The following is a 13,710-nucleotide window of genomic DNA, read 5'->3' as shown; positions in this document are numbered from 1 at the left end:
ATTTTAATGTATAACTTTGCCTGCAGTAGTGTTATGTATCACATGTGTTCAGTGCCTGAAGAGTCCAGAAGAGGATATTAAATCCCCTGAGGCTGGGGCTGGAGAGATTACTCAGAGGTTAAGAGCACTGGCTGTTCTTCCAGAGGTCCTGAGTTCAATTCCCAGCAACCACATGGTGGCTCCCAACCATCTATAATGAGATCTAGTGCCCTCTTCTGATGTGCAGGCACACATACAGACAGAACACTGTATACATAATAAATAAATAAACCTTTAAAAAAAAATCCCCTGAGGCTATAATTACAGACTGTTGTCAGTCACATGTTGGTGCTAGGACTCGAACCCAGGTCCTCTAGAAGAGCAGCCAATGCTCTTAACCACTGCAGAGCCATCTTGCCAGCCCATTGTTTTGTCTGTTTCTGGATATTGGACTCAGGTGGTCAGGCTTGCACCACAAGCACTTTTACAAGCTTAGTCACCCCCCTAGTTAACTTCCTCCTCCTCTTTTCTGTATTGAGTTGACCTTATTCTCATTCGTAGTCTTTGCATTGACCCACAGTTATAGGAACTTAACAGCACAAACAACATTCTCAAAGATAGCAGGATTAGAACTGAATTCATGATGAGGACTATTTTAAAGAAAGTAAGGAATGACTATAATAATATAATTGTACCATTTGTTAAAATTTGGGCTTTGCTACATCTTGTATTAGTAATGGCATCTACTTTTTGCAGTGAAGTTGAGGAGAAACATTCTTTAAAACATTAAAATTCTGAGACTATGTGAAATATTTAAGGGCCAGGATGTTTGTTTTAGCCTTGGCCTTCAAATGGGAAAGGTATTTTCACTGTAATGTTAGAATTGTTTATTTCAGGATTGTTTTTTTTTTTCCTCTTTCTCCTAGATCAACAGTTCATGCTGAAAAAATGTCCTGCTCTGCTTCAAGAAATGGTTAATGTAATCTGCCAGCTAATAATAATGGCCAGGAGCCGTGAAGGTGAGGAAGAAGTGTAATTAATTTGGACTTTTTCCTGCAAGCATTTCCTCAGTATACTTCACAGTTTAAAGATTTATGAGTATTTAATTATAATTTTGTATACTGAGTCGATCATGTTTCTCGGATTTGCTCGTGGTTTTTCTCATTCTTTTCATTGTTTTATTTTTCGTGTTTTAAATGTTTTCTTTCCTCAATATTTTTGAGTTATTTTAACAGTGATTTTTTTTTTTTTTTTTTTTTTTTTGGTGTAGTGTGTAATTTTTGTAAGTGTGTGTGTGAAAAGAAAAGCAGTTTTTGGCTGTTAGGGGAAAGGAGATGCTAAAATGCTAAAAAAAAAAAAAAAGACTTGATTATAGTTTGTTGTGGGTGATTTTAGTTCTTGGCAATGCTAAAGTGAATTTGGAAATATTGATAATACCGTCTTATTTACTGTTGTTGGAGTTTGTAAATACAAAGAATTTCAGCAAGGCATGGATTACACCTGTAACCTTACTTGTTAGGCTGAGGCAGGGGTCTAGTCTAGTTTAGGCCAGTCTGGGCTCCATAGGGAGACCTTGCTGCCTTCAAGAAGTAAAAATAAATTTAAAAACACAAAATATTTACTTATTCTTTTATTTTTGAGATAGGGTCTTGCTTTGTAGCCAGATCTGCGCGTAGCTTCTTAAGCAGTAAGGTTACTGCTTTGCTGTAGTGTGCCCAGCTGAGGACGTGTGTGTGTGTGTGTGTGTGTGTGTGTGTGTGTGTGTGTGTGTGTGTTGTGGCAGTATCTTACTGCATTGCCTCCGCTGGCCTTGCCTCAGCTCTGTGAGTGCTAGGATTGCCACCCAAGTACTGGGATTCCAGGTGCTCTCCACCACTTTATGATGCTACTGAGCATGCCTGATATTTTACTGTTATTGGATATATACAGGGACTTGTTAAAGAGTAGTACATACTGGACCAAGTTTATGTATTTTAACATTTTTCTGTAGTTTTTAAAGGAAAAAATCAGTATCCCATGTTGAAGTTTAGGTGTTGAATGTCAGTGTGATTTTTATTCCTTGTAATGAAAGTATAAAGTACAGCCGTTTTGTTTCTCTTTTTCCTATTCTTTCTAAGAAAGGGAGTTTCGTGCTCCAACTTTGGCATCCTTAGAAAACTGTATGAAGCTCTCCCAGATGGCTGTCCAAGGCCTCCAGCAGTTTAAGTCTCCCCTTCTGCAGCTCCCTCACATTGAGGAGGACAACCTTAGGAGAGTTTCCAACCATAAAAAGGTTTGTTGACTGCTTCCTAGTCAGAGTTTAGCAACCTGTCGGATTATAAGGTCATGTGAATAAAGTTTTCTAGACTTGGCTACTGTGGATTTCTTAGATTTATAATCTCTTTTGTTAGTATTTCTTAATTAGGTGGTTGTATAATATTTTACTATATAGAATTACTATTTTGGGTTGAGTGAATTTTAGCAATTAATATTTTATTTTTACATTACAAAAATGTATGTACCAAGTAAGAGTACATCATATACTTTTCATTTTGTTTTTGACTTAAAGGTTGGGCACTTGTTATAGTTGAGTATGAACAAAAATAAAAAATGGAGCATTCTCAGAAATAGTATTGGTGGACTGATGATGAAGTCCAGGGGTCAGAATGCTTGTTTGGTGTGCACAAGATCCTGGGTTCAATACCAGTTAGTTATGGGGGTTGGGGGGCATGTGTGTGCATGGGAGGATACACTGATTAAATAAAGATCATTTCTTTTTTTTAGAAAATATTGTAAATATTTGAATATCTAGAAATAGTTTGGAAAATATAAGAAACTAAATTTATAATTTTGGTAGATTATAACCTTGACTTTTTGGGTGTGGTAGTATGAGCCATGTACCCAATACACTGGGAGGCTGAAGCAGGAGGTCTGTGGTAAATTTGAGGCCTAGTCTAAGTAGTGAAGATGAGGCCAGCCTGGGCCACACAGTGAGACCCTGTTTTAAGAACACAAAAGAAAAAGTTACTTTGTATATAGTAGAAGTGAGTAGAAGATAGGCTTTGTATTTGGTAGTATTAAAGGAGTATTAAAGGTATTAACTTACTGCATAGTGAAACCTTTAGAGGCCACCTGTAGAAGATTTTTATGCTTATAACTGAAAATAAATAAATTTAGGACTATAGTTCTTAAGTCAATATTCTATATGAACATATTTTATTTTTGTACTTTTTTTCTAATTAAAAAAAAATAAGCTTGTAATGAATTTATAAACAAACAACCTTGGTTTTAGTGGTCTTGCTTTGAAATGTCCATAATGTTAACTCTTTTCTGAAGTTGCAGGATTTCATTTTGGTCAGCATGCCGCTAGTTTTCATCTTATGAAAATTTTATTGTGTTTGTTTGTTTTTTTTTTTCCGTTTTTTTCTTTTTTAGTACAAAATTAAAACTATTCAGGATTTGGTCAGTTTAAAAGAATCAGACCGTCATAGTCTGCTGCACTTCCTTGAAGATGACAAATATGAAGAGGTAATGGCAGTCCTTGGGAGTTTTCCCTATGTGACTATGGATATAAAGTCACAGGGTAAGTGGGGCTTTCTCTGCTGCACATCACAGGATTTGGTCTCATTCAGTTGACTCACATTCTTTCTTTTCCTTCCTCCCTCCATCTCACTGTATTGTCCTGTCTATCCTGCATCTACTATGTAGTCCAGGCTTCTTCAGACTTGGAGACATCTTGTCTTTATGGGTGCTGATATTACAGCCATATTGTTGGTTGTTTTTCACTCTTTACTCTTTGCTCTTTGAGGGGCCCGAAACCCAGCTCCCAAATAAATACATGCATGGAGACTTATTCTTACTTATAAATGCCTAGCTTTAGCTTGGCTTGTTTCTTGCCAGCTTTTCTAACTTAAGTTATCCCATCTACCTTCTGCCTCTGGGCTTTTTTTTTTAATCTTTATCTTGTATACCCTTCTTTACTTCTGTGTAGCTGGGTGGCTGGACCCTGGAGTCCTCCTCCATCTCTCCTCCTAGGTCTCCTCTTCCCAGATTTCTCCTCTTATTTATTCTCTCTGATTGCCAGGCCCACCTAACCTTTCTCCTGCCTTGCTGTTGGCTGTTCAGTTCTGCTCTTTATTAGACCAGTCAATACAATGCAATGCCTGTTCTAGGCAGGCAAAGTAACACAACTTCACAGAGTTATACAAATGCAACATAAAAGAATGCAACACATTCTTTACATCATTAAACAAATGTTCCACAGCAAAAACAAATGTAACACATCTTAAAATATTCTACAACACAGTCATGGGCCACTGTGTCTGTCTTTAAAACATTTTAATGATGTCATTGTAATTAGACTTTGGAGAAGTCTATGTCTCAAAACACCGAAAGTAACAACAACAAAAAAAATCCCTCAAAACTCAAAAAAAAAAAAAAAAAAAAAGAATAGAAAAGAATAAACAACTTGCTGCTTTTGCAAAGGACTCAGGTTCAATTCACAGCTCCCACCTGGTAGCTCACACTCCTTTAACACCAGCCACACATGTACACACATGTATACCTGCAGGCACTCACACAGGAATATATAAAGTGAAAATAAGTCTTTAAAAACTGCATTTGGGAGTTTTAGGTTTTTATCTAAATTGGTTTGGGACTTAAGAGATAATCTTTGTTATAATCAATTATAACAAATGTAAATGCAAAATGTAAAACATAGATGCTTAGAAAAATGTTTGAAGAGGTTTATCTTTGAGAAAGTAAGTGTAGTTGTTTTGGGGATTTTTTTTTTTTTTTTAATGCTCTTTGTTCTTTGGGGGCCCACCACCCAGCTCCCAAATAAGTACATGGAGACTTATTCTTACTTATGAATTCCTGACCTTTAGCTTGGCTTGTTTCTAGCCAGGTTTGTTTACTTAAATGATTCCATCTACATTTTGCCTCTGGGCTTTTACCTTTATTCTCTTTCTTTCCTTCTTACGCTGTAGCTGGCTGTGTGGCTTGGTCACTGGCATCCTCCCCTCCCTTCTCACTCCTCTCTCTTCTTCTTCCCTGTTTATTCTCTCTGCCTGGCAGCACTACCTGTCTCTCCTGCCTAGCCGTTGACTGTTCAGCTCTTTATTAGATCAGTCAGATGTTTTAGGCAGGCACAGTAACACAGCTTCACAGAATAAAAGAATGCAACACATCTTTGCATTATCAAACAAACATTCCACACCATAAAAGAATGTAATGGTTTTTTTAATATATTTATTTATTAAATTTTTTTTCATTTTACATACCAACCCAAGTTCCCCCTCCCTCCCACTCTACCCCCATCCACTCCTCAGAGTGGGTAAGGCCTCCCATGGTAGTCAACAAAGTCTGGCATACCAAGTTGAAGGAGAGCCTAACCCCTCCCCATTGTATCAAGGCTGAGCAAGGTATCCCACCACAGGGAATGGGCTCTAATAAGCCAGTTCATGCACCTGGGATAAGTCCTGGACCTACTGCCAGGGACCCCACAAACAGATCAAGCCACACAATTGTCACCCATATTCAGCGGGCCTAGTTCAGTCCCATGCATGTTCCCGAGCTGTCAGTCTAGAGTCAGCTCCAACTAGCACTGGTCAGCTGTCTGTGTGTGTTTTCCCATCATGATCTTGACCCCCTCTTCTTTTTTTTTTTTTTTTTTTTGAATGCGGAATGCCAGAATGCCATTTATTGAAGGAGGGAGGAGGTCTTAAATACAAGCTTATAGCACAATGGGAGAACCCCAGAGGGCAGAAGTTCGCTTTTGATGGTTTTTTTGGAGCTGAGGATTGAACCCCGGGCCTTGCGTTTGCTAGGCAAGCGCTCTACCACTGAGCTAAATCCCCAACCCCGCTTCTGATGTTTTACAGTCTTGCATCTAAGCTGTTAATGCCCAATATGCTTGATACACAGACAAGGAACATCCCTTAAGCATTCAGGAGGGTGGAATCTCGCAGAGAATTAGCATAGGGAGGATATCAAGGTCAAGGTCAGCAAGCAAGGCAACAGTTACCCAAAACGGGGCCAGGGCCCTACAGGTCCCCTCCTTTTCCTAAAAAATGAGCTTCTGACCTCCTTACCTGTCATGGAGACACCTGTCCAGGCCACACAGGCGTTCTGTCTGAGGTTGGTGAGCGCCCCCCAGGCATTACCCGTTTCTGAATACTCATTATCATACAGGCTCAATTGTGTGAGAGCTGCAGTTAACTGTTGCCAAAGATCTCTAAGTGGCGCTGGGCTTGCAATCTGTGTGTTCAACACAGAAAAGACCAACAGAAGTCTTAACCCACCCATAGTCGGTAGGCTAAAGGCAGCCGAGCCATTCCCTTCCTTAACAAGCCTTACTGCAAATTGGAGTCCTTGTAAGATGGTATCCCGAGAGCAAATGGAACTTGAGTTTGTAAAATTATAACTTTCAAAGCCAATGGAAATGTATATAACTATTTATTTAAATTTGCCATGCCCAATAGAATGAAAGATTAATTAACTGTGGTAGCTGCTTTTGCTTCCAGGGTCTCCACTGTGCTAGCTGTAGTAACCAATTATGAAATGGCAGTCCCAGAAACAGTAGTAGTGGTGGTCAAAGTCACTGTTATAACAGCAACAATGGCAGCAGCTCCACCAGGCATTCAAGGCAGGAATAACTCAAGACATACCGAGCTCTATATCCACCTACTGTATTTCTCTGGGATGAAATCCTATTTCCATAGCTTCATTTCCGTCCAGTTCCCTAGTCCATAGTCCTGCTAACTACTAAACTCCTATGCTTCCAGCCTCATCTTCATCCTCTGTGTCCTCTTCATCTCTGCTGCTCTCTACTCCTGGCACTAAGAAAACTACCTGAGATCTGCTTACCCTCTATAGAACCTCTGTCCTCTCTTCTCTCTGGCCACACCCTTCTGTCTCTTTCTACAGAAAATGCCTGCCCTTTCTTTCCCTGGGCACATGGTTCCCTGCCTCCTCAGGAATGTTGTTTTATCTCTCACCTTGATATGTAAAAACTCCTTTTGTTTTCAGTCAATTGCTCTGGGAAACCACTAGGCCTCCTCAAGGTGAGGGGATGGTCTGAGCACAGGAAACAAAGCTGTGTGTCTCCTGCCAGCTTGTCTCCTAAACTCAGCAGGGCAGTTAGTGATTTAGTAGTTCAGCAGGTCTGGGGAGCTGAACTATTTGCCAATTGGTCTGGGCACACAAGGATTTCATAGCAGAAGACAGCTGAAATATTAAAGGCTGGATATCACCAAATATTCATAATAAATGGCTTGCCTTTCCACAGACCCTTGGCCGGTCAGAGTATAGCTTTAATACACAGCTGAATCTCTATAATATATTCTTAGAGCCCGCAAGATTTTTTGTTTTTTATTTGGTGGCTGGTTTTGAGACAGAATCTCATTTTGTAGTTCATGGTAGCCCTAAACCCTCAGCAATCTGTCTCAGTCTCTTGTGTACTGGGGTTTACAGGACTGATCACCATATTTGGCCTACCAAAGAAAATTTCCCCCAACTTTCTGTTTTGAAATAATTTCAAACTTAGAGTCGCATTGCAAAAATGAGTGTTTCCATTGCCCCCTTTCACAGTAGCCTTACTGCATACTATATATCTTGTATATATACATTATGTGGAGCCATGGACAGTTGCGCTTGTAATTGTAATACCTATTATAAAGCTGCAGTGTTATTGGTAGCAGTATTGTATATATAGGAGGTGTGTGTGTGTGTGTGTGTGTGTGTGTGTGTGTGTGTGTGTTGCATGAATGTAAATATAGGAATGGATGTATAAGCATGCAGAGACTATAGCAGGATGTTTGGTGGCCTTCTCTATTGTTCTTTTCCCTGTTGCATTGAAGTAGGCTGTCTAACTGAACCAGAAACTAGCCTTTTTGGCTAGGCTGGGTAGCCAGCTAGCTCTCAGATACCACTGATCTCTCTCTACCCCTCAATGCTGGTGTTACACATACTTTGCATGCCTGGCTTTTCATGTGGGTGCTGACAGTTTGCACTCTGGACCTAATGCTTGCAGAGCAAGCATTTACCATCTTTTCTTCTCTGTTAGTTACTTTTTTGTGGTTGAAGAGTCTATGACCAAGGCAGCTTAGAAAAGAAAGCATTTAATTGTGGCTTATGCAATAGAGGGTGAGTCCTAGGCCATCATGGCAGGGAGCCTGACAGCAGGCAGGCAGGTATGGCACTGGGGCAGTAGGTGAGAGCTTACATCCTGATATGTGAGTTGTCCAAGAATGAACATGTAAAGCAGGGCCTTGTGTGGGCTTTTAAAACCTGAGAGCCCCCTTCCAGTGGCACACCTCCTAATTCTTCTCAGAACAGTTCTGCGAGCTGGAGCCCAAGCATTCAAATATGAGCCCATGGGGGCCATCCTCTTTCAACCCACAGTATCTGCTGGGCAGTCTTCTCTTTTAAAAATATGGAGCTGTATATGATTTTGCATGCCATCCTTGCACATAGGCAATGCTCATCTTCTGTCTGTTGTCCTAGTTTTAATATGTCTTCCCAAAGCTAATGCTTAAAAAAGCTTTGTAATGAAAATATATTGAAGTCAGTGCTTTAAATATTGTCTCTTTAAATGTTTAAGGTCATTTGGAATGTTAGTTTTCATTATTTTAGTCTCACAGTCAGGCATTCATTGGTCAAAGAAGTAAAATTATACAGTATCTGCAGAGTTGGTTTTGAAATTTGGCAGTGCTAGCTGTGAACCTTGGTTTCTCAAAGTGGAAATGATAATACATCATAAGAGTCTTTTAAGGACTAAATGAAGCAGTTATTGAAGGCACCTGGAGGGTTTTACAGAATATCAATAAATTATTTTTAATAAGCTTAAACATAATATTTTCAAATTACTGAAGTAGCAAATTGTTTTGGGCAAGTTAAATATTGCTGTCTGCCTTGACTTGGCACTTGTTTTCTATATTTTGCTTTATCCCCTGTTTTACAGTACTGGATGACGAGGATAGCAACAATATCACAGTAGGATCCCTAGTCACAGTGCTGGTGACATTGACAAGGCAGACGATGGCCGTAAGTAGTTTGTTTGTATAGTTTATTTACCTATAGTTATTATTTTGCAGGCTTATTTGTATATTTGTTGGTTTGTGTGTGAATGCATGTGTTTGCACATGGATGCATATGTATGTATGTGGAGGCTGCAGGTCAAAATCTGATGATGCAGTGTTTTTTCAGATGGTGTTTCTCATTGGCGTTGTATTTTCCAATTTAGTGAGGCTTTCTGGTCAGCTAGTTTCCGAAATCTACTTGTCTCGATCTCCCTAGTACTGGAATTATAAGCATGCGCTGTCCATCATGCCTGGCTGTATTTTTTTTTTATTTTATTTATTTAAGATTCAGTCATTTTGTATATATGAGTGTTTTGTTGTTTGTATACGGATACACCATGTGAGTACCTGGTGCCTACAGAAATCAGAAGAGGAGATTATAAATGCCCTAGGTGGTTGTGAGATACCATTTGGGTACTTGGTATTGAACCCAGGTCCTTTGAAAGAGCAACAAATGAGATACCCTTTCTAGGCCCCTAACCCCATACCTTTGTTTGTTTGTTTGTTTGTTTGTTTTCAAGACAGGGTTTCTCTGTGTAGCTTTGGAGCCTTTCCTGGAATTCACTCTGTAGCCCAGGCTGGCCTCGAACTCACAGAGATCCATCTGCCTGCCTCTGCCTCCCGAGTGCTGGGATTAAAGGCGTGCGCCACCACTGCCGGGCACCCGTACCTTTTAAAACATGGATTCTGGTGGCTGCACTCAAGTCCTCCTGCTTGTGTGGCTAGCACTTCACTGTGCCATCTCCCAGCTCGGTTTTTGTCTCGTTCTGTATTTGAGACAGGGTCTTGCTGTGTACCTACACTGTCCCGCTCCTTTTGACTCAGCCTCCTGAGGGCCGTGACCACACATCCCGATTTATTTCTAACTGTGCTTTATGAGTTAATGTTTTTATGCTTTTTTCTCGGTTTAAGTATGTTCTTAAAACTTGTAACAACATCTAGATGAACAGGTTCTGTTAGATGTTTTATAATACTAGTTTTCGTGATAGAGTTTTCATAGGCGCTGGATGAATTCTTCATGTTTATTGCTAATTGTCTATGATATATTTATGTAAGTATAGTTTTTATACTGTAAAGTGCTGCCTACATAGAGATTATTGTTGATAATTTCAATGCCTTATTTTAGTAAATTCTTTAAAGTTCGTTTTAATTTTCCTCAAAATATTTAAAAATTACACTGAAAATAATTTTCTGATAATGTGAAAATTTTATGATGTTTGGAAAGAAATTCAAACAGATAGGATAGTATAGGGAAAAGCGATGGTCACTCTGAAATCCCACTGCTGATTTCTTGAAATATCCTAATAGATGTGTGCTGTAGAACTAAATGTTTTGAGGTTTTTTGTTTCATTTTGTTTTATCCAAACCTACTTCTTTCACCTCTGTCCATATTTCTTATTAGCCTCAGACGGTCTGTTCGTGGTCTTTTTGTATCTTACCTTCATACTGAGTTTGGACCTCTGCAGTAGATTTGCATATGTGCACATACCACGTGCGTTGGTGCTTGTCTCCCTCTTTCTAAATACAATTGTATGTAATTTTTGCACTCTTTCTCTCCATTTCTATTGTGTATTTGTTATCGTTCACGTCCATTAGTAAGTCATGTGTATGTGCATGTGTGCATGCTGGCCGTTGTGTGGCGGAATAGACCACGATTTCAGCTCATTCAACTCTGGCTTCTACATGTGTACCCCCCATGACTTCAGACAGAGAAGACAAAACCTTAGAGTGCCAACGTGGTGGCACATGCCTACTCCTAGCAGCTTGGGCTCGGGACGCTGAGGCAGGGGGATTGTGGATTCAGGGCAGCTGGGTTATATGATGAGACCCTGTCAAAACCATGAAAACAAACAAAATGGTGGTGCCAGCTTATTGGCCTCTTAGTCAGGCTAGCCTGCCTGTTGTAGAGCTTAATTGTTGTTTCCCATTTATTGGCTATAATTCAAAGACATTTATTAAGCACAACCTATATCATTTGTCAGTTTCTAGTATGCATTCTTACTATGTTCTAAGTGAGATTTAAATTGTAAATTTATAGTTTTTGTATTGATACTGATTAAATTGTATGGTTACTATATGTTTTTAGGATATATGGATTTTCTTGGTAATAATTTTTCTGATAATAATGAATAAATGTATAGTGGTCCCTTGAAGGTGAAAATTAGAATAATATGATATATTCAAATTCTCATTAAAATATTCTTGCTTGATTGCTATTGGAATAAAATGAAATTTTAAATTGAAATATTTTTGACTTTATAATGAATTTGCATACATTAAGTCATTGTATTTGTTAACTTAAGTAGACTGTACTTTTCAAGTCTGTTTGTGATAGCTCTAAGGTCCTCAGAAGGTTGCCCCCTGCATATGTACAGACTAGGACTGCCAAGCCTACTCGCCCTCTCAGTTGCAGCTAACTAACAAGACCTTCATGGATAGACGTTTTGAAAGATTGTACGTTTCATCTGAACGACAAACGTTGACTGATAGATACTATTGTTCTTCTTGCCTGTAGGAAGTATTTGAAAAGGAGCAGTCCATCTGCGCTGCGGAGGAACAGCCTACGGAAGACGGGGTAACAACTTGAGTTTTCTTACCTTCTTTGGTTGACTTAATTACTGTGGGGTATAAGAGAGTTTATGAAATGAAAGAGAGTTCCAGAAATGGCTGTTCAGCCTTCATAGTCACCTGTGCTTTGCAGCAGAGTGACGCCAGCAAGAACAAGGCCAAGGGAGGGTGGCAGCAGAAGAGCAAAGGACCCAAGAAGATGCCCAAGTCCAAAAAGAAGAAGCCTTTGAAAAAGAAGCCCACAGCTCTGCCCTTCCCCCAGACCAAGCAGCAGAAGCAGAAGCAGGCGAACGGCGTTGTTGGGAGTGTAAGTCTGTTGTCACTGTTACACTGCGGCGTGACCTGTGTGTGTTAGACTGTTCAGATATGGCCACAGCTCCTGAAGGTCTCCTAAGGAGACGCACATGAAACCCAAGTCAGGATCTGCCCTCCCTTCTTACTCCTCCCTTCCCAGTGCTGCAACTTGAACCTAGGAAAGTGCTCTGCCACTGAGCTCTACCCGCTCTGGGCTGAGAGGTGGCTCAGCAGGTAAGGGTATCTATTGTTCTTACATATAACCTGAGTTCCATTCCTAGCACCTATGTGACTCACAACTCCCTCTAACTCCATTCCCAGGGATCAGTCACCACTGGTCTCTGCAGGCATCTACACTCGTGTGTGCACATGCCACACACAGATAATAGGCGTCTACACACAATTAAAGATAAATATTTTAAAAATAATTGAAAACCTTATTAGCATTCAGGAGAGCTTCTGTATGTCCCTTCAGTGATTCTTCCATCGATTGCTTCATCTCTTTACCCCACTACTGTGACTATAGTCACTCTGATTTTACATATTAATAAACTTCATATAAATGAAATCATTCTCTAACATTTATGTGCATGAATGTTTTTATCTGTATGTAGAAATGTCTTTACACCATGTGTATGCAGTGCTCTGAAGAGCCAGATGCAGCCAGAAGGCGGCGGATTCCCTGGAATTGGAATTGCAGATAATTGTCAGCTGCTGCATGGGTTCTCTAGAGAAGCAGCAGCCAGTTCTCTTCACTGCTGTGCCATCTCTCTAGCCCTGACATTCTTTTCCCCCACTCAGCCACCTCTGTCTTCCCTCCTTCCTCCGTTCTTTCAGTTTTTGATAGAGCTGGCCTGGAACTCACTATATAGACCAGGATGGCCTCAAATGTACAGAGATATACCTGCCTCTGCCTCCTGGGTGCTGGGATTAAAGATGGGTGCTATAATGCCCACTATTTTTTCTTTCTTTCTTTCTCTCTTTCTCTCTTTCTTTCTTCCTTTCTTTCTCAAAAAATGAATAAACAAAAAAAGAATTATTTGCCGTGTGTGTGTGTGTGTGTGTGTGTGTGTGTGTGTGTGTGTGTGTTTGCACGTTCTTGCCCAAGTGCCTGGAGGCTCGAAAAGGGTGTCATATCTTCTAGAGCTGGAGTTAGAGGTTGTCATGAACCTCCTCATGTAGAACTGAACTCAGGTCCTCAAGAAGATCAGTACTTAGTACTTGCTCTTACACCAACTCTCCAGCCCCAAGTTTTTATATTTTGTGTATGGGTGTTTTGCCTGTGCGTGTGTCTGTGCACTACATGTGTGCCTGGTACTTGTGGAGCCAGAAGAAGGCATTGGATTCCCTGGAACTGGAATTACAGACATTTGTGAGCCACTTTGTGGGTGATGGGACTCAAACCCAAATCTTCTGCAAGAACAGCCAGTGCTCTGCACTGCTGAGCCATCTCTCTAGCCTTCCAATATTCCTTTAGAAAAAAAAATTAAAACCATTAATTAATTGATTGTGTGTACATGTTTGTGACATGTATGGAAATCAGAAGACAGTTTATAGTTTCTCTCTTTCTACCATGTGGGTCCCAGGGATTGAACTCCGGTCATTAGACTTGGTGGCAAACACCTTTACCCACTGTACTGTCTTCTTGACCCTGGCACAAGGTTTCTTTTGTATTTTTTGTAGGGATAGTTCAGAGGGAGAGAGACTGTGCACATGCATATTCGGATGCTATTTCATTATATAAATGCACTATCTCTCTGTTCTGTTTGGATTTGCCATTTTCATCTAACTAAAGGTGCTTATATAATAC

General features: G+C 40.1%; 1 protein-coding gene and 1 non-coding gene across 2 annotated transcripts in view; one reads left to right on the top strand and one right to left on the bottom strand.

Moving 5' to 3' along the window:
- Positions 1-13,710, top strand: part of Sec63 (SEC63 homolog, protein translocation regulator) — a 77,783-nt gene that overhangs the window by 47,506 nt on the left and 16,567 nt on the right. The window contains exons 11-16 of the mRNA XM_036168868.1: positions 906-998; positions 2,097-2,251; positions 3,394-3,541; positions 8,921-9,003; positions 11,554-11,613; positions 11,740-11,913. Coding sequence (XP_036024761.1) covers positions 906-998; positions 2,097-2,251; positions 3,394-3,541; positions 8,921-9,003; positions 11,554-11,613; positions 11,740-11,913 — 713 coding nt within the window. The remainder of the gene's footprint in view (positions 1-905; positions 999-2,096; positions 2,252-3,393; positions 3,542-8,920; positions 9,004-11,553; positions 11,614-11,739; positions 11,914-13,710) is intronic.
- LOC118570750 lies at positions 8,387-8,488 on the bottom strand. The gene has a single exon (XR_004943242.1). It is a non-coding gene; the product is annotated as a U6 spliceosomal RNA (small nuclear RNA).

This window comes from Onychomys torridus, chromosome 19 (assembly GCF_903995425.1).
Source record: "Onychomys torridus chromosome 19, mOncTor1.1, whole genome shotgun sequence".
NCBI lineage: Eukaryota > Metazoa > Chordata > Mammalia > Rodentia > Cricetidae > Onychomys > Onychomys torridus.
This window is presented reverse-complemented; position numbering and strand designations above follow the sequence as displayed.